Source organism: Protopterus annectens, chromosome 15.part0 (assembly GCF_019279795.1).
Source record: "Protopterus annectens isolate FY-2018-M chromosome 15.part0, PAN1.0, whole genome shotgun sequence".
In the NCBI taxonomy this organism is placed as follows: Eukaryota; Metazoa; Chordata; order Ceratodontiformes; family Protopteridae; genus Protopterus; species Protopterus annectens.
In genome coordinates, this window is record NC_056749.1 from 470,461,896 (window position 1) to 470,487,912 (window position 26,017).

The 26,017-nt window shown below is 39.8% G+C and overlaps 1 protein-coding gene across 1 annotated transcript in view; it reads left to right on the plus strand.

The window, feature by feature from the left end:
* Positions 1–782: 782 nt before the first annotated feature.
* The window catches only part of IRS4 (insulin receptor substrate 4), a 194,200-nt gene continuing 168,965 nt past the window's right edge, over positions 783–26,017 (plus strand). The window contains exon 1 of the mRNA XM_044057201.1: positions 783–4,717. Coding sequence (XP_043913136.1) covers positions 1,328–4,708 — 3,381 coding nt within the window. The 5' untranslated portion in view covers positions 783–1,327 and the 3' untranslated portion in view covers positions 4,709–4,717. The remainder of the gene's footprint in view (positions 4,718–26,017) is intronic.

The following is a 26,017-nucleotide window of genomic DNA, read 5'->3' on the forward strand; positions in this document are numbered from 1 at the left end:
CCCCCCCCCCCCCCACACACACACACAGTATTTGGGGCTTTGGCCCAACTTCTTACTCTACAAGCGGTTGACAGTTATGAATATAACACAACTCGTACAAAATAAACAACTGTGGTCATAACGCGCAGTACTTTACTCGGACTGTGTCAATCACCTTTACTAACGCGATTTCATTTATGTGAAACAATAACTTGTGAACAGCTAACAATGAGCGAGTGCAATTAACTCATCCTATGTTCAACACTTCAGGGCTTTAAATTGAAAATTTTCGCAACTGCGACAGGAATGAATAGAAACACGTTCAAACGCATTTTTATTAATGCGTAGAAAGTAGATGTTATATAATCATGCACACTAATGCTACTTTTCTGTGAATTTTCACATAGCGTAAACAACACTATTTCATAATCGTACCCTGAACTCGTTTAGATAACGACTCTGCTACATACACTCAATGTGACATAACACCTTGAGTGATTTACTCTTTCCGATTATTAAAGAATGTATCCTATCCTAACAAAGACCAAACTACACTAACTGTGACTTAACAGTGCACAACGACCGACTTCAACAGCCAAATTTTAATCACATACTTTTGTTTACAACCTCAACTCTAGTTGACGCGACCTTGCGTAATACTTCATCCATCCTAAATTTCGAAACACATTACCAGAAACACCCTCTGTCACTCATACTGTTCCCGACTCCGATTTGTAGAGACCAAACATTCAGGCGGTACGACGGTATCTAGTAAACTAATTGGGCATAGTCCGTTTCAATCGGCATCCCTCGACCCTTTTTTATTAATTAATTCATACCGTCCATCAATGAGGAAATGTTTGACTATTCGTTGGACAATAAAAATTATGGGCAGTTCCGTGCAAGCAAAAACTTACAAAATCTCAGAGGCTCAAGATCTGACCATTCAGTGTAAGATAATTAATTTTCATTGTTGGGCAATCACACAAAATAACATGAGTTATTGGCCAAAACGAACGAGGGGCCGCTGGCCACAGATAGTTTTGTGAAATCTGAATGGTTCGGGACATGTGTAGTCCCGCGTGTGACTCCGCCTCTTTCTGTCAGAACCTCCGTTGCCTGAAGCCCCAGATGGCTGTATGACGCTTATGTCACGTGTTGTTTTCGTTGCGCTGCTTGCCTATGTGTACGAGTACCTAGTAGACGTGTTGTGTGGAAGGGGATTGGATTAAATTAAATTCGGATGTCTCTGGATTTTTTTTTACTTATTTACCTGCGTGATGGTGGTCTAGTTTAGGATACGGCACCACCTAGCTTTTATTATCTAATTATTAAAATTATCACGAAAATGGCGAGTTTGGTGAATTTTCAAGAAAATACACTGGAAATACAGCCGTCACAACGCGCGACTGGGGTAACATCAACAAAAACAACAACAAGCATTCCAACCTCTTTGATGGTGGCTCCTTCCAGCAGGATTAAGAACAGCACGCAGGTTTGCAGCCCCCAGGAAGAAACCCCTGGTAATTTGGTTAAGAAATCTTCAGGTTCTTTTCTGTCATTAGTGCACGAAGAAGCCCAGGCTCCTGTTTTGGGTGATGTAGTAAAGTGCGGCTACTTAAGAAAACAAAAACATGGGCACAAGAGATTCTTTGTACTGAGGTCACAGAGCCACCTGGGTCCAGCCAGATTGGAGTACTACGATAGCGAGAAAAAATTCAGGAATAGCAGTAGGTCAGGTACAACAAGTACAGGACAAATCTGTCCACCGAAGAGAGTCATTTATCTCTACCAATGTTTTACAGTAAGCAGAAGAGCCGATGCCAAGAATAAGTACCTCATTGCTCTGTATACTAAAGACGAATATTTTGCCATGGTGGCAGAAAATGAAACAGAGCAAGAAAGCTGGTATCAGTCACTAACTGATCTGTTGAATGAAGGGAAGGACTTCATTGATTCAGATGAACTGGATGAAAATTGTGGTACTCTGAAACCAGGAACTGTTTTTAAGGAAGTGTGGCAAGTAAATGTGAAGCCTAAAGGCCTTGGGCAAACCAAAAACCTCACTGGAGTGTATAGACTATGTCTTTCAAGTAAAATGATCCATTTAGTGAAGCTGAATTCAGATGTTCCATGTGTGCATTTGCAGCTGATGAATATTAGAAGGTGTGGGCACTCTGACAGCTTTTTTTTTATTGAAGTGGGTCGCTCTTCTTCCATTGGACCTGGTGAATTGTGGATGCAAGCAGATGATTCTGTGGTAGCACAAAATATGCATGAGACAATTTTGGAGACTATGAAAGCTATTAAAGCTTTCGCAGAATTCAGGCCAAGGAGTAAAAGTCAGTCCTCTGGAACAAATCCAATATCTTTTATTACTACAAGGCGACATCTTGGCAATTTGCCTCCCAGTCAGACTGGTTTACAGAGGAGATCTAGGACTGAGAGTATGACTGGTACACCACCTACAGCGAAAAGCAGCTCCTATCGTTTTCGAACCTCAAGTGAAGGTGAAGGTACTATGACTAGACCATTCAGGTCTGTGACTGGAAGTCTTGTTCATTTAAATACTGCAAGGCTGAATTTAGGGCGCCAAGAAGGAGGTGGTAGGTATGTAAGGGCGCCACTTGGATCTTCTTTTCATGCAAGATCAGCTTCTTTACCAGTGTCACACTTTCCATCTACTACAAGCCCTGTAAGTGTTTCCTCCAGCAGTGGACATGGTTCTGCATCTGATAACCTAACAAGGCCTTCTAGTTCCTCTGTGTGTGGGTCTCCTAGTGATGGAGGCTTTATATCTTCTGATGAGTATGGTTCTAGTCCTGGCGATTTACGATATTTCAAAGTCAGAAGTAATACTCCTGATTCCTTGGGAAACACTCCACCAATTCGAGAGGAGAACTGTTTAAATGATTACATGTTAATGGCTAAACATTTAAGTACGACTGATCACATCCCAGGTGATTGTGCAGTGAGGGGTGACTATATGGAAGCAGATACTTTCAGTTTCAGGAAACGGACACATTCTTTGACAAAGCCAAATGTAGTTCTGGTCCACCAGAAAACAACACAGACGACTTCTTCTTTAGATGAATCAAATGCTGAAGATGTAGAGTCTTTTGGAAAGTGTGAAGATATAACTTACTCTACATTATCAAAGCCAAGTTGTGACTTTGATGTTGGAGATTGCAGCAGTGCAGCTGTGCAGCCTGTCAAGGGTGGAAATCACAATAGTTCTACAAAGGATGAAGGGTACATGCCTATGATGCCTGGAGTGGCATCCTCACTAGTTAGTAACAGTGACTATGTGCCAATGAATCCTAAAAGTGCAGCTGCTCCAAAAGAGATTAACTCTTGGTTGTCAGCTCAGGTAGATCACATAGGGTACATGATGATGTTTCCTGCTGCTAATGGTTCACTTTCTTGCAGCCCTTGCAGTGGATGTGGTTCTAAGGACACAAATGGCAAATTAACAAATGGTGAATATATGGATATGTCACATGGGAATTCAGCATTACTGAAACTACCGAGTAATTACCTCAACAGTGTTGCCAGCTGTGATCTGCCCAAAACTTGCAGTTCCTATTTTTCTTTGCCTCGGAGCTTCAAGACTGTAGCAAGGTGTGTTGGGGAACAGGATAATGAATATGTCCCAATGAGTTCTCCTGGTAAACTAATGTACAGTGGGTCTGACTGTAGCAATGGCATTATTCATGAAGGGATATCCACTGATATTTCAGTAGGGAAACAGCCTGGTTCTGAAGACGTAGGAAGAACTGGAAGTACTAAAAGACCTACAAGACTTTCTCTTGGTGCCAGAGGAAGCAGTACTCTTCCTAGAATGTTTGACCGTGCCTTGCCACCTGAGCCAGGCAGCCCTGGGGAATATATAAATATTAATTTTGGTGAAAAAGCAAATAATACTCCATACTCTTTGTCTGTTGAAGGTTCTCCATCCTCTCTTGGGTCAAGCAGTGACCACAGACAGTCACCATTATCTGATTACATGAGTGTGGATCTTGATGTACAGTCACCAAAGGCAACTGCAGAGCTTTCATCTTTAACAGATATCGGTGTTTTTCCTGGAAATGTACTTTCTCGGACCAAGAGTGTTACGAATTATGCTAGGAATCCTGTTGGTGCTGATGCCCCTAACAGCATATCAGATGACTATACAGAGATGACATTCAATATAGCTGTGACACCACCTAGATCTGGGGCTGCAAAAGTAGATAGTATGAAAGAAATGACTAGTCCTTCATCTGTTTTGAATAGGCTGTGTATTGTTGACAGATTTTCCAGTGCAAATAGTTGTTTGTTTCCTACTCCACCACCTGATATTTCCACTGGTCCAAAAGTAATCCGAGCAGACCCGCAGGGAAGGAGGAGGCACAGCTCGGAAACCTTCTCTTCTGCTCCCACAGTAACGTCGTCTTCATCATTTTTTACTGATAGCAGCAAAAGGCACAGCTCTGCTTCTTTTGACAGTGTCTGGCTTAAGTCAGATGAGGGTGTTGGTGATGTTCAAGGGAGCAAAATGTGCAGAAATACATCAACTGGATTTCAGAATGGTTTGAACTATATAGCTTTGGAATTACGAGAAGATTCTGCAAACTGTGCATTAAGCGCCCTCTTGCCCGTTTCTGATCCTCTTCAGAATGGTATTGGTGACCTGGACAATGGAATTTATGCTAGCATAGACTTTTGCAGGTCAGATGGGCAAAAATGATCGTGAAAGGTGAGTGTTCATTTTTTTATTGTCTTAGCTGTCTACATTTTAATTGTAAGAGTAAATTGTTAATAAGCAGGCTTTCTCTAACTTTAAAGTTGTTATGTCTGAATCTTTTAAGAAAACTGGAGAGGAAAGGTTGGTCTGTAAACATGCAGTAACTTAGTTTCATGAATACTGTAGTGTTCATGATGATATTTTGTATGATCAAGCCATTCATATTTTTTCATAAAGGTGTGATTCATTGTCCCCCTGCCCTACCTTACATGTGTAGCCAGCTTCTTTTCGGTTCCGTATGCGCTCAGCACAGCAGTTCAGTTTCTGTTTCCTCTTACTGTTGCAGGATTAATAATACAGTTTTACAGTTAACATCTGAACTAGTAGGTACACCCCACCACCAAAATAATTTGCAATAAATTGTGTGGTACATGCTTAAATGTTGTTTTTTTATCCACTGATTTATTGCTTTGTTACTTTATATTACCATACTTTGTCTATGTAGTCTTTGCTTGAAGTCACAGCTTGTTGTCCATTTCTTATTTGTGACTTTGAAAATGGATTGAGGGTGTTTGCTCTGTTAGGAACATGCTTTCATCTTATCAATAATATGTGGACGTGTTTTCAACATGCTTTTTGGTAGCATTGGAGAGGAAAGGTCAAACAAGTTTGTTACCACACATGTATGACTAAGAGTTGGACTGGTGTGTTGCTTTATTATCCTGCTGTGTGTCATGACTGGTGACATCTATAGCCAAGGAGTTAAAGTAGTGACATGTCACATTTAGAGTTTTGGCTTACTTTAAGCACTTCATTTAGAAAAATGTGTGAAGTTTCTGTAACTCATTTAATGTTTATCTGACATTTTGGGACATCCACATTCAAATTTTCAGAACCGTGTATAAAATTGCTTTCCTTTCACAGGGAGTATTTCCACCTTTGTTAGATGACTTCAGATTTTTCTTTCAAACAGTAAATATTTGCTCTACTAATTATCTTGCTAGCATTTATTGGAGAGTGTAGCTAATACATTCCACTGGGAGCAATTATGTTCTAGGACTGCTACTTCTGAAACTTTTCCCTATGAATGCTTGGCTGTTGGATTACTACCAGTACTCAAGCTGTTTGAGATGAAACTCTTTTTTTATACTCATTAGGGGTCTGCTTTACATACTGTCATCAACAAATGAACTACGGTGCGAGAGGGCTGTAGTAATTTTTTCTGGTAAATTTTTGAATTAAATTGTAGTCGGGGACATTTCTTTCTGGCAAGTTTCTGTAAAAAATGTTTGTTGCACAATGTTGTGGTGGCATCATTGTGGTTTAAAATGTAGATTTTTATTTGTGCTTGTCGTTTTCCAGTAGAAGAATAATTAGGTTGTTTTGCTTGAAAACTATCTGGTATTTTCAGGGGGTGTCCTTATGTGAATGTTTTTGAAATGCCTCCAATAAGGTACACTTTGTTAGCTTTTAGTCATGATGGTAGATCGTCTGGTATTCGATACCATGTTGGTGGGTTTAAAGTGGTGTTCTGTTCGTCCTTAGAAGTGGATTACTGATGAGGAATTATAATTTAGTAGACGTCGTAAAGGTAAGTGTAGCTTGATTCTGTGCCTCTTGCTTTCAGATACGACATTCTTGCAGGAAAAGATTGACGTGAAATCTACGCAGTGACTTTGTATTGCTGTGCTGGATTGATTTCACTGTATCCCATTTGTAAATGCAGTACATGGTCTTAGCCGTTTGCAAGTTTCTTGCTGCTTCACAAACTTTTTAATGCTTGTCAGGCATTGTTTATTCATCTGGCATATGCTTGAAAAGCATTGCTTTACAGCAGTGCTTGAATATTTCCTGTTTAGAAGTGAAAATAATTTGGCTAGAAAGTGGCATAGCTGTCATGTAGCTTTTGTATAGGTTGTGCTTTTTTCTGAAGTGGCTGTATATTCACTTACAAATTTTTTTTTTTACACAAACATTTTCCATTGGCATTTAGCCATGGCAGTGACCTTATTTCAGAAGTGAAATAATTTTGTTGTGAGCTGCAGTTTTGCACTTCATTTGTCATACAGCTGTCTTGCAAGTGCTGTAGATAGCAGAACTTTATTTCTAAGCAGGTATTGTTTAGATGTGCTGGTGGTGTCTTTAGCAATAAGAGGGTCAGAGCTGCAGGATGTTAACATAAACAGAACTGCAAAAATTCATGTCATGCACAGGCCTGCCACCACTGCTTTAACACATTTTATTATAACACTGGGTTTGGAAGCAGAGTAATTTAAAAGCATGTGGTAGCTTGTGGGCTTTGGGCTGACTCAGAGGTGGCTTCTATCATGGAGGGGCTGTAAAGAAGCACAACTATCCTGGGTTGAATGGGCAGTTCTCAAATCCCACTCTGTCTTCTACTTAGATCTTCCTATACAGAGGAGTTAAGTGATCTCTTTGAAAATCATTGACGTAAGAGGTCAGATAAGACTGACAGTTATAGGTTGGAGTAGAAAGCAGTGTGTGCAAACAGTAGAAAAAGCCAAGTCCACCTATCATACCAGTGTCCTTCTGCAGGCAACATACAACTTTTGAGTCTACAGGTAACTGCAGTATGAGATTTGAATTTTTTTTCCTGCTCCTTTTGTACATCCTTCAGCTGATGTCTTGAACATCATCTACATGAGCCAGCTCCCATTGCTGCATTTTTATCTCCAATGCCCTTGGTGCTACTTCCCCTGGCCGGGACTGCATCGGTGTCAGGTAAGTAGAGTTTCTGACATTATACGCATTAATGCACTTAATGTCAGGTAGCTCTGACCCCCCCCCCCTCCTCGCTTCAGTACCAGAATACTAACTGCAACCTACCACATAACTAAGGCACCATCCCCATTACCAGGACCTGTCAGATTGTGGGCAGTATTCTGTCCCTCCTCTCCTCCTGGAGTGGGCAAGCCGGCAAAAATGTACTCCTTTTCACCCACCCTGCATGTCCCAGAGCTTGAGCTACTAGTTGAACTCTGGTTATAGTCAAGACTCCATCCTTTACTTCATAAAGCTGGGAGATCTGACATTTGTGTGTGGTTATCAGTTATTTTTTTGCTGGCATTATTTTGTCCCAAGCATTATAGAAATGCAGTTTAGCAATGACTGCATGGTTGCTGGCAGTGAACAGCTTTCTCCTGTGTTTTTTTTTTTTTTTTCTTTTGTACTAACAAAAAAGGAACTATTTTTTGTATTAGAGCTACAGCATAAAATCACTTTTATTAACTGCTTTTTTTATTTGTTGTCAGCAGAACTTTCTTGGACACTGGGTATATAACGGACATTTTTAGGCAGTGTCTTTTTGCTTTTGTTGGCTTGAAGAAATGCTTATTCTTTACTTTTAGCCTAATGAATGTGTGCAGAACATGGCAGGTAACAGGCACTAGAGTTTTGGTTAACAATCACAGGGAAGAAGACATTAGGTCATTACATTTTGGGATGGCCTTATTCCACCCCTCTCCATTCTCATAGATGACATCCCACTGAATGAGACCATTTATTTATCCAAAGTTAATGACAGAAGACAGGTTCTGCTCAGCATGTGGTCTAGAAGCAAAACAAAAAATGGGTTATGAATGCATTCTGCAACTAGAAAGTAAATTTTAAAATTGTTGTTAATTTAGTCTTCAGTAAGAACTTGATAGGTTGAAACTGAAGTTGTAACCAGATATTTATAAAACATCTGTCTTCTAGACACTTTCTGCTTTAGTACTTATAAGTGAAATATTTGCTTGCGTTATTTATTGAAAATGTAGAAATCGTAGCATATAGGTTTGTCTGATTTTATTTCTCATATGTAAACAGCTATCACTGCACAACAAACTGAGCAGTAGCTATGTTTAGTTTGTACATGTAGTTATGTACAGTTTTTTTTTATGCTAGGGTAATCTTAACTCCTTACCTTGGAGCTTCTCTCCCTGGGCCTCTGCTGAAAATGGACATGCTTCCAGTCGCACTATCCCGGTCAACAAATGAAAAATAAAATAAAAATATATAAACTTGGTTGGGGGGGCAGCTTTCTTTAATGTTCAATTTTTGTTTTGTGGTTTGTTGTGTCTAATATTATGAAGCTATAATTATGTTACAAAACCATGTTTAAACCCTGAAGAAATGTGGGTTGCTTGTAGTTTTAAAATAGTTAACTTAGGTAAAATTGTTTCACATTATGTGAGTATGGCATAATATTTTTAACATTACAGAATGCTTAATTCTAATAATCTCCATGTGGTCATGTAGAGGAAGCATGAAGATGATGTCCAAGAGGTTATTTCTTTCCAAAGTGTTTGAAAAATGCTTTTCCATGGGTTTATAGATGTATACCAGACTTAACGACTACTAGGTCCTTTAAAAGCCTAGCCGTGCAACTCAAATGTGACCCACAAGTTTGATTTATAGTGGGTGATTTAATGACTGTCTCTGTCCATCAGTGACATAGAAGCCAGACTAGGGTTGAATTTTCGATTTACTCTTCCATTTGTCCAGGTTGCACATAAATAGGGATAGGGAGGAACTCATCACATGGAGAAGGGAGCATGTTCTAGAGAATGGCACGTCTCTGAGAAACATATTTGTCTCGCCAACATGTCCCATTTATGTTGCAATAAAATGTATGTCTTTTAGTCTTGTAGTTCTGAAACTGTTTGTTTTGCGGATTTGTAAAAGATTCATCGGAACAGGGTCCAGAGGTGCCTTGTATGCCAGCAAAAGATCACCTCTCAGAAGTTTTTATGATACCGAACAAAGAGGCAGGGCTTTGAGGCAGTCAGCATAGGATATTTTGTTTACTTTCTGTATTCCTTTTTTATGGAACCTTTGTGGATGTTCCAGTTGCTGCATGTGTCTAGTCAGGTACATAAAAAGGAGGCATTATACTTTAATAGGCTTGATAAGGTTGGAGTACAGTGGTATGATGACCTCTGTGGACTTGGATGCCTTGTCTTTGCTTATAAGTTGAACAGCGTATAAGGATTTTCTTACTACCTTGGACAAATGTTGATTGAAGGCTAGAGCATTGTCTATATGAGTTCTCAGACCCCTGCCTAGTGAATCAACTTTTATGGGTGTTTTATTGATGACATGGTTACCCAGGGTGGCAGACTTCCCAAAAGATACTGTAATACTTTTTCGGTATTGCGTTTTAAGCCATGGCTTTGGCACAAAGTGTTTTTCTGTGTTAAACCTTTCGGAAGGTTGTTCTCGTTCTGGGAGAGTTAAGTGACTGCTCCCAGTTTGCAATCATTTGCAAACTTAGTTAGCCAGATGCCTCTGACATTTGCTTTGACATCCGAGAAGTAAATGTCAAGAAGAGTGGCCTAGCACAGAGCCCTGAGGGACTCCACCAGTGACTGGCCTTTTTGTGGATGTGGCTTCATCTGTTCTAACCTCCTGGATCCTATCGGTGAATCAGCTAGTTATCCTGCATGTCATAAAAGGGGTTTATGCTTAGTTCTGTAAGTTTGACAATGCCGGAGTGGGGTTTTGTATCAAATGCAGATCTATAATAAGTCCACCAGATTCAGTAAGCATGCCCTTCCTTTGACAAAGGCAAACCAGGATGGATGTGGTGTCTAGATGTCTCCTGTGTCCTTATTGATAATTTCCATGATAATTCTTTCCATGGTTTTGCAAATAAGACTAGTCAGACTAGTAGGTGTGTCATTTCCAGGATCTGTTGAAGGTCCTCCCTTATGAAGAAGGATGGCCATCAAAGTCCTCCATTCACATGGCACAAAGCCTGTTTTTATGATTATAGTTAAATAATGACTCCATAGCTCCTGTTTAGTCATATTTTAAAGTATTTGGGAAGTATCCTGGAATATTACTGTCCAGGGGCCATTGAGGCTGTGTTCTTGGCTTTAGTAAGTACAGCCAGTACATACTCCCTCATTATAGTTAGAGGGGTTATGTATGAGGGTATTATTGGGAGGCTAGTTGGGGGTGACTGGGTAAAGTTGGAATTGAGTTTGTCCACTCACAGGTTCACTGTATTGCCAAGCGTGGTAAATGTAGCACTATTAACCACTAGTTTAGCATATTACTGTGTGTTACCCTTGAGGTTTCTGACATAACTCTATGAAGTCTTACACTTATATTTCACGTGGGAGGATATCTTAACATCAAAGTTGGCTTTATAGCTGTCTTAGTTGCCTGTTTGTTTATTTTCGTGAGAGTTGTCTTTATTGAAATTACTTTCCCTGATTTTTTGTAATTTTTTCCTTTTCTTGTGCATTCTTTTTAGTTTGGGATGCCACCAGAGTGGATTGTTTCTTGGGCAAGTTGTGGGCTTACATCTGGTAGGTAGAGCAGGCATTGACATGGTTGTACAGAGTTTCTGAGAGCAATTCAACATAGGCTGGTACTTTCTTAAGGTTTGGAGGAGTACTGAATTTTGACAAACCTTCACTTAATAACCAGTAGTTTGCATTGGAATAGTTCCTAACTGCTACTGGTATTAATTAGATTACAGAATTTATTTTGATTTTGAAAGAGACAGCTTTATGGTCAGAGCTTACCAGGGTGGGTGAGACATGGGGGGGGGGGTGCAGCATTCTCTCGTATTTGTGAACACAAGGTCCAGTATGTTGGAGCCTGTAGTGGGCATATTCATCGTTTACAAAGTTCAGGAATCTCTGTGCCTGTAGCTCTGAGACCGTGTAGAATTCCTGATCTGTAGATGGATAATTAAAGTCTCCCATGATATGGGTGTTAGGTTGGATGGCAAGTGTCTGCAGTAGTTATACAGTATTTGTTCCCAGTTTAAAATCAATGCTTTTGTAGAAGGGGCTTTGGCAGTCACTCCCCCTTTCTGCTTATTATAGTCATCCCTAAAGGTGCAGTTAGAGAAAATGCAGAAATCTGTATCCTACAGAATGTTAAGAGGTTGTGTCTGGTATAAAATGCATCCTCTGACCCAGTACTGATGGATTTACTGCACATAGAGTCCAGTGGCATCAGCAATAGTCTAGGGATCTAAACCTCTTCTGCAACATCAACAGAACGGTTTGGAGAGAGAGGTGTGTGTCGCAGAGGGTACTGCTGCTCTGGAATGGATTTCCCATCCACATTAAACAAAGTTCATCCCTGTCCATATTCAAGCGCGTCTTGTATCTATGGATAGGAAATAACTAACACAGGACCTCCTATACTACTGACAGAGAGAGGCGGCTCTTAAATGCTTGATTCCATGCATGTGTCCCCTCAAGTTATCTGTGGTGTTATCTCAGTTGTCCTTGTTAAGGGGTAATAATATAATAATTAACCACGGGATGATAAGTCCAGTCTGTAACCAAATGGGATAGGTTAATCTGAGCACAAAAAGAGAAATTGGCTAGGCATTAAATGGACGACACGGGCAGCTAGCTTAGTACTTGCCTTTGAACTTATTTGGTTGTTTACTATGTTCAGTTATGTGACATTCTTCTGCAGGTTCACAAACTGCTTAGTTTCTCCAGATAAATCACTTGTATTTTAGAGAACATGTAAGTGGTGCATTAATGATCTTCTAAGGTGCAATTGAATTTGTGTAAGAGCTCTTAATTTCATTGAATACTAAATTTAGCACACAGTGCATTGGAGGTTACATCCCTATTACTTTTAAGTGAGTGCCTCTTTTTATTTTGATTAAAGAACTCTTGTAGGTTAGAGTCTCAGTGGTATACGAAGAATTCTATTGTCAGTGTCACTTATTTTCCTCAAAGTACTGAGTTTTTTTTTTTTACAGTTTGCCGTGAAATATTTTGCAAAATACTACAAAATGTGAAAATATGAAAAAAATGTTTGTTTTTCTGTCTAATTTCTAAAAGGAGTATATAGTACTAATTCTTGCTGTAGTATTTTTCTCTGTCTCTTCCAGTCTGCCTTGCTTCGGAAAGTTACAGTTGATTACTATTTGGCTTTATAATGCTCTTTTCCCCAGCAGCTTTATCCCTTCCACAAAATCATAGTACTTTTGGATCCAGATTTTTGTGGCTCACCCACCCTTTTTAGTACATTTCTATTAGTTTTGAAAGATTAATTTGACAAGGTAAAAATGGTATTACAAAAAGAAAAGCAAACCAACTAAATTCCTCCCTCCCATGCCCACCTGCTGTGACTTCTTATCTAATACTTTAAAAAGACTAAGTCTAATGGATAATTTCACTTGCTTTGCAGATAGCAAAGCCTCTTTATCACGTATGGGCTGGTTCCATCTTGACAAAAATTCCTTTGCGGCTACTGTAGAGAGGAAAAAAGCCATTTGTGAACTGAGTTGTGCATCTGTAACCCTCTAAAATTCAAGCTTCATACCTGAGGGTTATTATTCAAAAGCCACCTTAAAAGAACATGCAGGTTTGCTCCTACCAACTGTAACTGTCAAGGTAAGCCCACCACTCCAAGTTTGGCAATGGTTGCAGCTTTAGATTTGTGTGAGAGTGTCATTTCTCAGTTTGTGAACATGTACCATTAATGTGTCAGGAAAAGAGTAGTGTAATGCAGTTTTATGAGTTGTAGCCAGCATGACTGTGTATGGAAAGTGTTTTGGATCCTTAAAAGGTGGGATATTGTACCCTTTCCCAGTGTGTTCATTTTTAAAACTGAAAAAAAATGAAATGACTTTGTGCCATGAAGTCCATAATTGGACCCATTCTATTTGGGCTTTGTATTGAGCGCCAGTACATTGTGTCTTTGTGGATTTAGAGAAAGCATATGACAGGGTGCCTAGAGAGGAGTTGTGGTATTGTATGAGGAAGTCGGGAGTGTCAGAGAAGTATGCAAGGGTGGTACAGGATATGTACGAGGGTAGTGTGACAGCGGTGAGGTCTGCGGTGGGAGTGACTGATGCGTTTAAGGTGGAGGTGGGATTACATCAAGGATCAGCTCTGTGCCCTTTCTTATTTGCAATGGTAATGGACATGTTGACAGACTAGATCAGGCAGGAGTCCCTGTGGACTATGATGTTTGCAGATGACATTGTGATGTATAGTGAGAGTGGGGAACAGCTGGAGGAGACCCTGGAGAGGTGGAGATATGCTCTAGAGATAAGAGGAATGAAGGTCAGCAGGACTAAGACAGAATATATGTATGTGAATGAGAGGGAGGATAGAGGAATGCTGAGGATGCAGGGAGTAGAGGTGGCGAAGGTGGATGAGTTTAAGTACTTGGGGTCAACAGTTCAGCGTAATGGTGAGTGTGGAAGAGAGTACAGGCAGGCTGGAGTGGGTGGAGAAGAGTGTCAGGAGTGATTTGTGACATACGAGTACCAGTAAGAGTGAAAGGGAAGGTCTGCAAGAGGGTAGTGAGACCAGCAAACAGTTCAGCGTAATGGTGAGTGTGGAAGAGAGTACAGGCAGGATGGAGTGGGTGGAGAAGAGTGTCAGGAGTGATTTGTGACATACGAGTACCAGTAAGAGTGAAAGGGAAGGTCTGCAAGAGGGTAGTGAGACCAGCTATGTTATATGGGTTGGAGACAGTGGCACTGACGAAAAGGCAGGAGTCATAACTTGACGTGGCAGAGTTGAAGATGTTAAGATTTGCACTGGGTGTGACGAGGATGGACAGGATTAGGAATAAGTATATTAGAGGGTCAGCCCAGGTTGGAAGGTTTGGAGACAAAGCCAGAGAGGCAAGATTATGCTGGTTTGGACATGTGTTGAGGAGGGATGCAGAGTATATTGGGAAAAAGATGTTAAGGATGAAGCTGCCAGGTAACAGGAAAAGAGGGAGGCCTAAGATAAGGTTTATGGATGTGGTGAGAGAGGACATGCAGGTGGTTGGTGTGACAGTGCAAGATGCAGAGGACAGGAAGAAATGGAAACAGTTGATCTGCTGTGGCGACCCCTAACGGGAGCAGCTGAAAGAAGAAGAAGATTGAGCGCCAGTACTACTGAGAGCATTGCTTCGGTTTTCCTTGAGTTTCCCATTTTCACATACTGTCATGTATTAATTTATTAAGATAGGTTTGAGATAAACGGGTTATAAAATTCTTTACAAAAGTTTAGCTCCTACACTAACTATCTCAAGGATCTCTCTCTACCCCAAGAACAAGGTACAGTGGATATAAAAAAGTTTATACACCCCTGTTAAAATGCCAGGTTTTTGTGAGGTAAAAAAATGAGACCACAATACATCATTTCAAAACTTTTCCCACCTTTAATGTAACCTATAACGTGTACAATTCAGTTGAAAAACAAACAAATCTGTTGGGGGGGGGAAATATAAAAAATAAAAAACGTACAGTACACTGGTTGCATAAGTGTGCACACCCTTCAACTAATACTTTGTTGAAGCACATTTTGATTTAATTACAGCATTCAGTCTTCTTGGGTACACACCTGCCATCAATTAAAGAGACTCTGATTAACCCCAAATAAAGTTCAGCTGTCCTAGTAGGATTTTCATGACATTTACTCATTTCCCTGCTACAGCAAACACACCTTACAAAGTATCAAAGGGATCGCATTGTTGAAAGGTTTTAGTCAGGAGAAGGGTACAGAAATATTTCCACAGCGTTGGATATACCATGTTACACAATGAAGACAGTCATGAAAAAGTGGGGAAAATATGCGACAACAGTGACGTTGCAAAGAACTAGATGTCCCTTCAAAAGTGATGAAAAGACCAGACGAAAACTGGTCAGGGAGGCTGCCAAGAAATCTGCAGCAACACTGAAGGAGCTGCAGGAATTTTTGGCAAATACTGGTTGTGTACTACATGTGACCGCAATCTCCCTTATTCTCCATATGTCTGGACTATGGAGTAGGGTTACAAGATGGAATTCTTTTCTTACACAGAAAAACATCCGGGTCCGGCTAAAATTTGCAAAAAATACACCGTCTCCCAAAAGCATGTGGGAAAATGTGTTATGGTCTGATGAGACCAAGGTTGAACTTTTTGGCTACAATTCCCAAAGGTTCGTTTGGCGCAAAAACAACACTTCGCATCACCAAAAAAACACCCATCTCCATGGTGAAGCATGGTGGTGGCAGTATCATGCTTTCGGGTTGCTTTTCTTCAGCTGGAACTGGGATTTTAGTCAGGGTGGTGGGAATTATGAACGGTTCCAAATACCAGTCACTTTTGGCCCACAACCTTCAGGCGTGTGGTAGAAAGTTGAAGATGAAAAGGAATTTCACCTTTCAACATGACAATGACCCCAAGCATACATCCAAATCAACAAAAGAATGGTTTCACCAGAAGAAAATTTAAGTTTTGGAATGGCCCAGCCAGAACCCAGACCTAAATCCAATAGAAAATCTGTGGTGTGACCTTAAGAGGGTTGTGTGCACAATAGATGCACTCACAATCTGACAGATTTGGAGTGCTTTTGCAAGGAAGAGTAAGCAAATATTGCCAAGTCAATTTGTGCCATGCTGATAAGACTCCTACCCAATAATACTGAATGCTGTAATTAAATCAAAAGGTGCTTCAACAAAGTTTTAGTTTAAGGGTGTGCTCACATATGCAACCAGTGTATTGTAAGTTTTTTATTTTTTATATTTTTCCCCTAACAGATTTGTTTGTTTTTCAATTGAATTGTACAGGTTATAAGTCATATTACAGGTAGGACAAGTTTTGATATTATTTATTGTGGTCTCATTTTTTATATCACAAAAACCTGGCATTTTAACAGGGGTGTGTAAACTTTTTATATCTACTGTATGCTTTTCATTTTTATTTAAATGAAAATTTTTAAAGCCACAAAGAGGGGCAAGGTTCTGCTTTTAATCTGCACATGATTGTGGCTTACAGAACGAAAGAACTAAGTCAGTAACAAAGTACGCTGGGCGTGTGGCTTTATGTGACTGTATTTCTAAATTTGCTACATTAATGAGCAACTTGTCCCCGTTTTTTCCCCTCTTTTGTTGAGCGTCCATTTATTTTCCTCCAGTACATAAAGAGGGTGCTGGTGGTTGCTGCAGTAGTGGACTACTGAGTGTGTCATTGCTACACTGCTTCCCATTTCCATTCATTTGCTTCAGCCACACAGTGTATTCGCATGGTCACATTACTGTCATTATTACGGTAAAATGGAGTCTGGCTGCTTTCTGATGGAAGATTGAAGTGGTTCATTAGTAAAAAAAAATGATATACACATACATACTTTGTGAAATTTAGGATTTCTGACCTAGTGGAGTGTAACCTAAGTGACATGAAATCCTGCCCTGCATTAGAAGGACAGAAGTACCAAAGGCTTTGTTTAAAATTTAAATGTAAAGATGAATAGTGCTTTAACTGCATTTTAATGTGTTGGTAGCAGGCTATGGCCATTTAGGTTTAAATGGCTATTTTTATTGGCGATCTAGGAGCATTTTAAGTGACATGTGCAACACTGTTTAAGCAGAAGATTGGGAGCAACAAGCTCAGACCTAGAGAATGTAGGTCATAAGCAGTTTGTTACCTTAATTGATGTTTTGTACTGCAGTCCTCAAGCCTTAGAGTCAAAGTTCTTTAACAGCTTTGTATAAGCAATATTGTTTTTCTTTTTGAACATAGATTGAATAAAAAAAAGAATATTTTTATGCAGTGCAGGTCTACATCAGCATTTAGGAAACTTTATATTACCAGAGTAGTTGCTGTATTGAAGTAATTACACAGACTTGGAGAACTGTTGAAAAAGAAAGTCCTCTCTGTTTAGTAAATAAGCATAGCTTCTGGAGGGAATTTGTACAGTGCTGCTGTAACATTTGATGTTATTTTGTGCTTTTAGATATCTGCTTTTCCACAAAAGCAACTCTACAGAAAGGTTGTGAAGTTTGCAGAGGAAGATAAAGTGCAAAGAGCTAAGCTGAATGCCATGTTCTAATCCGTAGTTGTGAACATCTTCAGAAATAAATACACAATGAGTAGGCAGTACAGAGAAAGCACTGTCTGGATGGGAGTGATGATGAGTCAGTGGACATTATCAGTTTTGAGTCATTTGTTTATTCCTTTTTCACTTCGCAGTAGGGCACTGCAGTGCAGTCCTAGCCTGTACGTGGTAATTAAACTTCACTGACTGAAGTTTGGGTTTTCAACAATTTATGAAAGTTTCGTTCTCTACACTGTGTGACATAAAGCACAGTATATTCTTATTCATACAGAGCATATAGGATATAAAAATATTTCCAAGAATACTGAATATGTGGCGAGCCCTAACCGGGAAAAGCCGAAAAAAACAAACAAACTGAATAAAATAGGGCAATAACATTTTTCACAGGTGGCATTGTAAGTAAGTTATGTCCTTGCCTGTTTTATCTACCAGTTTATTAGTTATTGCAGATGGGAATGCTAAGCACAATGTAACACAGATAATAAACAGTAAAACTCTTCCATTTTGGCTACTGGATGAGTAAACACACAACATGAAACAGGAAGCCAGTATGTGACAAGAATATTCTATAATCAAGCATCTCCTTTGAAGCATTTTGCAAAAATACATTTGATCTTCTTAAAAAGTAAGCAAACAAGATTCTTCCCTATTTGCATCTGAGACACCATTACAGACATACTTTTCTATATTTTGTTAGCTAGGTTTGTCCAGATGAGCATAGTGCATTTTCATTGGAGACTCTGGGGACACTAACTCTGTACAAGATGTTTTATATATTGGAATTTATATAAATGTCAGCAGCCAGTACATGTTCAAAGGGAAAAGTATGTGTTTAGGTAGAGCATCACAAATTGAAGCTCAAAACCACTAGAGCAAGCAGTGTGTACCTATAACCTTTTGTAAATATTTTGCTTTTTAAAGGACTGCTTTATGCTAAATGCATCTTTTTCTCATCTCCTGGAGGTTTTTCCTCCTTATAAAATGATTCATACATGGGCATATATAGTAAAGTAGGGCACCTCAACAGTGCATTTATTGCACTTTTCTGTATTTCATCACTGTAAAGTATATTTGATTTTTCTTGGTACCTTTTCACTTTTGGCTAGTTAAAAGTGTGTTTGTTTACATTAAGAAGACTGGGACTGACATTCTAATGGCATTAGAAAAGTAGCTTGGTCTGTCTGAGTGGGGAAACACACAGGTAGACTTAAAGTGAAATCATTTCATTGGCCACCAGATATTTTAGTTGGTTTAATCACTTTTCTTTGAGTCTTTAAATTCTGCTGCTTGCCAAGTAGTGCCGTTTAGCAGTGCCATCTATAAACGCAGGCAACTTGAGGCCTGTAACTTTACCCAGTACTCAGTTGCATAATGAGCAACTTGTTTGCACTCTGAGGTGCACTGATACACAACTTCCATTATATGTAACCTAGTTGTAGTTTCTACACTCGCAGTGCCCAAGTTAGCTTGCTGTACAACCCCCTTTGTAGTTCACATAAAAAGACTTGACACAGTGAATGGGCACTTTCCCATTTTCTCTGCCGGCGGCTTGGCAGATATGGGTATAATAAGACAATGTAGGAATTGTCTCATGTTCACTGATATCCAGATAATCCTTAGGGAAACAAATACAATATGTGAGAGATGTAATTACATAATGTCACTGGAGGCATGACCCTCACACAAAAGCACTCAAAAGAACACTTGGGTAGGTAACGTAAGCACTACACCCACCAGACATAGTACTGACTCAACACATAGATGACATATGCCGAGGTAATTAAAGGAAAGCTTTATAAATCCCAAAGATCTCCTAAACATTTGTTGTACAAAAGTAATTCTCAGCAACCCCAAAGCACTCTACCAGAACAGCACCCAACACAACACAATCAGCCACACCCTTTGTAGCCTGGGCTGCAAAGCTCATAAATCAAGCCAACACACTACCCAGTATTTTAATCATAGGATACTTCCATTATGAGACATACAGATGTCCTGCTCACCAGACTGAATAAGAAGAAAATCATGGTCTGTTGTCTGTCAGGGGCCAGGATTCACCCAATCACCCATGCACTCAAGTCATTAGACCACAAGTACCTACATTAAGTCATAGTCCATATGGGTGTAAGTGACCTGAGACATGCTTCTCTGGACTCTATGAAAAGAGACATTATGGAGATGTTAGGTTATGTGCCCCAGGCTGGTATGTGCCTAGCATTCTACCACCACCAAGGATGATGCCACAATATGAACAAAATATGATTGCTCCAATAATTGACTTAGTTTCTGGTCTCATTTCTACAGTATTTGTCAGCGTGTGAGGATGTTGTCAACATTCCACATTGTTTTGCCAAGGATATTGGCTAGAACATTGTCCTCCCCTATACTGCAATGCCAAACTGACAAACCTTTCACTGTAGCAAAACCAACCCAAGGGAATCTATAGGTGTTTTCCTCAATGCCTAGAGCCTAAATTAGAAACTTTACTCCTTCTAGGCTCCTCTCACTCTGCAGAACGTGGACATATATGCCGTTCATGAGACATGCTTCAAAGTCGTGGAGAGCATTCGGTATTACAGGGCTACAGTGCCTTTCCTACAGGGAGGAGCCAAAAGTGAAGGCATCTCCGTCTAGAGCAACAAACTCGCCTCAAGACTAGTCAAACTGGATGTTATGCTTGAGCTTCTCCATGTCAAGATTTCTATAGGCAAAGTCCCATCACCCTGTATGACCCATGTAACCAATAACTCATACTTGGACTTATTGGAGGCCCTTACCATTCAACAGAATACCATATCCATGGTGATCTCAACTACCCCACTATTAACTGGGATACTTGCACAACCCCAAACTTACAGGCCCATTGATTCCTGGACTTTGTAGTCATAAACACAGTGGACCAGGTAGCCCCCCCCCCCCCAATGTAGTGTCCTCTCTGGTAAGGTCTGAACAGAAGTCTGTCGTCTCCATAGTAAAAATCATTTCTGTGGCTTTGGCTAGCCCTGTAACATTTAGAAACTTTTCTAAGGCAAACCTCCTACTACTAAGGGATAACATGTCAAAATTTAAAGACCCCCAAAATCCTCAAGAAGACAGCTGTCTATATAAAATGGGTTGCAGAAAACCTATGCAATCATGTCACTAAATGCTTAGGGACAGCTGTGCCTATCAGAAATAAGTCCATAACTAACTTAAAAAACAAACCTCCCTGGTGAAATACAAATATAAATGGGTTGTACAACAAAAGAAAAAGTCATAGCCAAGATTAGGAAGTTCTATGCCCAGTATGACAAAACACTCTCATCAGTGTAAACAAACAATTAAAATGGCAAATTGTCTACTAAAGCCAGCTTTGAGGTAAAGATAGTCTGTCACACACAGAGCAATCACAACAGTTTCTGTAGCAATCTGAGAAACCTTAAAGGCAGCACACAGCAGGATGTAGAACTGACTGTAAATGGAGCCACCTACACAGATCAGAACATGTAGCAAGTCTGCTAGCCAACAAATTCAGCTCCAGCTTTATCCCCTCTTACCACTAGCTTCCATTTGGAAATACCATCAGACACCCACAACTGTCACTAGGGGGGCAGGTCCTAGATGCACTCTATAAGGCCAAAAGTACATCAGTGGGCCCTGATAACATCCCAGGATGCCTCCTAAATAGCCTGAAACATGACCTATCAGGGCCACTGAAGTCACTGTTTAACCATAGCCTGCAAACAGGCTCTATGCCATGCGAATGGAGAACTGCAGTTGTCATCTCTCACCAGAAGGGCTAGCAGTCATCAGACCCTGGGAGCTACAGACTCATAAGCCTGACTAGTCTCCTGTGCAAAGCTGTGGAAAGAATTCCCATGGAAGTGGATTAATAAGAGCATATAAAGCCTTCAAACACTGGATCCAACACATTTTGGTTTTGTCAAGGGCAGATCCTGCATACTCAACCTGGTGGACTTCTTTGAGCAGGTCACCAGGTCAGGGAATGAGGGCAAAATGGTGCATACTGCTTGCCTTGACATGGTTAAGGCATTTGATACATTACCCTTCTCTGGCATTGTAAACAAATTGACTGATAATAGGCATAAACCTATATGTTACACACTGTATAGCCAGCTGGCTCTCTGGTAGGACCTAGACCACGTCCACAAAGAGTCTGGTCACTAGTGGAATCTTTCAGGTGCTATGCGAGGTCCACTTCTTTTTGGAATCTATTTATTGGAAGTCAAGGCCAATGTCAGAAGTCTCTGACCATGTTTGCAGATGATTGCAAACTAGGAGCAGTCATAGAATCCCCCCCCCCCCCAAGACACTTACACCCTACAGGAATGATTAACACAGACAAATGATGTGCCAAATCTACCACTTAAAACTCAATGCCAAGAAATGTATAATGGTATCTTTTGGGAGGTCAGCCACCCTTGGAAATTGTTGATAGCACACCCCTAGTAGTAGAACCAGTAGCCAGAGATTTGGGTACTCATGTAGATGGCAATCTGACTTTTGATGAATGCATGTATGTTAGTAAGGAAATCATTCTGTGTTGCTCAGCTTATAAACAGGAACATGGCATCTACTCGTAGGTCCAGGGAAGTCATTATTCCACTGTATTTGGCCCTCATCAGGCCTTTCATTGAGTACAATGTTCCCTTTAGTATGTCCTTGACCAGACACAAATGTTCCTCACAAAAAGCATAGAGGGAGTAAAGAACATTTCCTGTGCAGATTGCCTCAAAGCCCAATCTCTGTACTGTGTTTCCTACAGACTGTCTAGAGGTGATTTATGCCTGCCATACAAGGCATCCTTGGATCCCACGGTGATGGACCTTTTGCATATTTGCAAAATAAATAGCATCATAATTATTTGATCTAAAGTTTTAAAGGTTGCTTGTGGCATATATAGGGCACGTTTGGAGGGGCAAGTATGAGTCCTGGAGAGTTCCTCTTTGGAACCGTTTTTAAAGTTTGACAGTTTACAAGCTGCCATTTTATCAATTACAGAAGTTGGGGGTAGATAGGTCTGCTTTCTAGCATGCCAAATTTAGTTGGTTCATTTCTGCACCTGAGTGTATAGCATGTTGGGTTTATTTGGAAGTATAAATGTACTTTCATTTAAGTATCCGTTTCCTTGACTGTCACATACTGCAAACCCATTACGTTTAAGACTTTTTATTCCCAGGAAAAAGCATAGTTACATAATGGGGGCATAAATTTGTGGAGACTGTAGTTGGAGGTTTACTGTGAAAGACAAGCCAGGTCTGTTGCATGTAGAATTGAGACAAGATTATGCATCTGTACCTGGGATGCCATTAAGTGTAATATTGTACTGTATTGAGGGAGTGAAGGTGGAATGAGGACCTGAAGCTGACTTATTTCTTAAAAAGACAATTTAAATCAGTTTTTTCAGCTGAAAAGAGGGATATTTACAGTGCCGTGTCAAAGAAGACTTAACAGACTTGCAGGAGTCAATGAAGTTAATGACACTCTGAATGGAGATTCTGAAGTAAGTAGTAATTTTAACTACTGTTTTTGTAAGTAATTGGAAATAAATTCACTCCTTTCTGCACCCCCAGCTCCTCCGGAAAGCCCGGGCTGATGTTAGGGAAATACGAGTTTACTACCTAACTTTTCCATTTGAGTGAGATTTCCTTCAGTGTCTTCTTATTGTAAGCCTTTGGCAATATTTTCACTTTTTAGAGATTTCTTTATTCCCCCTTTTTCTCTCACTGTCTTAATGGTCTTGGGACCCTTTTTCAGTTACAGCCTCATTGGCATCAAAGTGCACTTAATTATTCTGTGACCAGGAGGAATTTGTTTTATCTTATTGTTTAGGTTACTTTTTAATCTCTCTTCTGTATTGCCATTGGATGCTGTTGGCAGAAGGGGCTGGAGAGCTGAATGTTGCAGATGCTGTTGTGGCTGGAGCATCCATCCAGGCAGTGTTTTTTCTGACTTATCTTTTCTGAATGTGAAACAGAAGGAAGATTTTCTTTGAAAATGGAGAAATTTTAATTGGGTCATATGGTTGTCACTCCTGATAGACAGATAGATCTTTGAGGAGGGGAGCTTTGATGTTTAGTGGTGTGCTGGCTTAAAAAAGAAAAAATAATTTTCAATTTAAAAACATCTTCGCACCATGGCTTCAGTCTCACAGAAGGCTGGTAGGGTTTTACTGACTCCTAAGCTGTGGTCATATTTTGCAGATTTTCATAAAACTGGCATTCTTCATTCAGCCTTAGTGGCCTTCAGAAGGAGTCAATTTCTTCTGGCTTCATCTGTCTGTGCCCTGACAAGTAGTCTGTGGTTCTGGACTTTTATAAGAAACATACATTTTTACTCATTTGTCCAGAAACTCTTTTAGTGTTACATTTAAAGTAAACCTCTTATTTGCTTTGTAGCTTGAAATTTGTTAGTCTAACAGTTTGATGTGTTATTTTGTAGCATAGTTTATGATTTGTATCAACTTTGCTTGTATTTACCTCATTTTGGTTTTGACTTTAGGAACTGTCAACTGTTGCAATGTACTCTAACTTTAGATCATAGGATGTAATAAAAACATACTACTTTACTATTGCATTGTTTGTACTTTCATAGACACATTCTGTACTTTCATAGACACATTCTTGTTTGTTTTGTCTAACTTCATCTTTTACTTTTACTAGGATTGCTTAATTGGTATGTGTTCTCTTTTTTTGTCAGGATTGCAGGTTACTCTATTTGCATGTTTTGACTATATTTACCTTTGATTTTGTTTCTTAATGCCTGCTTTTGTTCTGGGATTAATGTAACCCTATAACTGTTTTATGCTGCTTTATAACCTTTGTCTTCCCTAGTTTAGATTGTATTTTGCACCGCTTTATTAACATTTGTTTTCTGTAATTTAGTTTGTGTCTGTGTTAATTACTTTATTTTTAAGGGTTAGATTACTGTAAATTTTCAATGCGATGGCAGCAGCTTCATGTCTCTATAGGGCTCTGGTCCAGCAGGATTTAGTCAGCTTGGCTTCTAAAACATTCCCAGGTAACAAAAACTCCTCTCTCATGGATAAGCCTGTACACAAAAGGACTTCATCTTCAGATATCTTTTGCCGTTTGTAAGGTTCTCTCAAATCAGTAAATGGCCTGAGGCTTTTCTTTTTAATTTTCAGAGTTTCAGGTAACTTTCAGTTTCTTGTAAGGCTTTCATCTTTTTACTTTGTCTCTTCCTCCAGTCCCTTCCAGCCATGCAATATTATTTCAGGGTTGGTATTTTAAAAGTTTAGGTTATTTGCTCCCATATCCTTTATATTGTTGTTTTTCCAACTGATTCATGCTTTGCAGATCCCATTATTTTTGTAGTGTTCCACTGAGCCATGGTTTCTGAACTCAAGTCCACTAAACAAGAAATATCTTTTTTAGTTCCTCTTTTGTTCATTAGGCATTGAATATATCAAGTGTTGATTGGCAGCCACCGGTTGCGTATTTGTGAATTATGGTTGTGTTTACTGCTTCTGACAGCAAAAAGTGCATTTTTGAGGTTGTCTTTCATGGGCATAGATGTTTTGTGTTGCACCTGAGACAGTTATTCTCAGTTTGAGCCTTTCATAGGCCCTGTTTTTGGCTTCAATGTTAAGTTATGGCTGCATATTTATAAGGCTTGCATACTTTAATTTGTCTAGCCACTTCATGTTGATATCGACCCTGCCTTTTCATGAGACACACATTATGAGAAAGGTGGAATGCTTACTTGGTATCAAGGTGACTCTCCATGTCTGTGCTGACCCAATTTCTGGATTGAATGTCAACCTTCTGGTAAGATTATCTCCAGTTTGAAATCAAGTCAGGCACAGTCTTGACATTGGTCCTCTTCTTGACTTCAAGCTTTTTTGATGTCTCTAACTGTAATACTGACATGGGCTCTTTTCCAGTACTAAATGTTTTTCTCCACACTGGCATCATGGCCTGTCATTGGTCCCGAGTCCTGGATTTGGTGTTGATAACACTGATGCCAATGTGGGCTTTCTTGAGCTGGCATTTTTTTTCCTTGGCATGGGCCTTTTGACTCTCTCAGCATTGATATCAGTTCTCAAGTTTAGTGTTGATAGTATCCGCATCAGTATAAGCTTACGTTACTAGGGCTTAAGCTTTAGGGCTCAATCCAAAAGAGCTAGGATGATTAAGAATGATATTTTTAGATTTGGCCTCAACCTTGGCTGACCTCACTGTTCAGAATCAGTTTTTCAGTGTAACGCATTTTTGAGTCCTCAATTTAGGGAAGTTTAACATCTGTATGGACTTAAGTTTGTGCCTCCCTGCCTAAAATAAACATCCTGGAAATCGGACTGTGTAAGCATTCAGGGATACTTTATTTAAATCTGCACCTGGATATTGTTCTGTCCCATAGCAGAGTGTCCATCCTCCTTCATTCATAGGTTGGTACTAGGCTATTGGCCCTAGGGCTTATACAAGCCTAGCCATAACAGTTCCGTGCATATTTCTTCCCACAGTATTTACTTCCCTGGA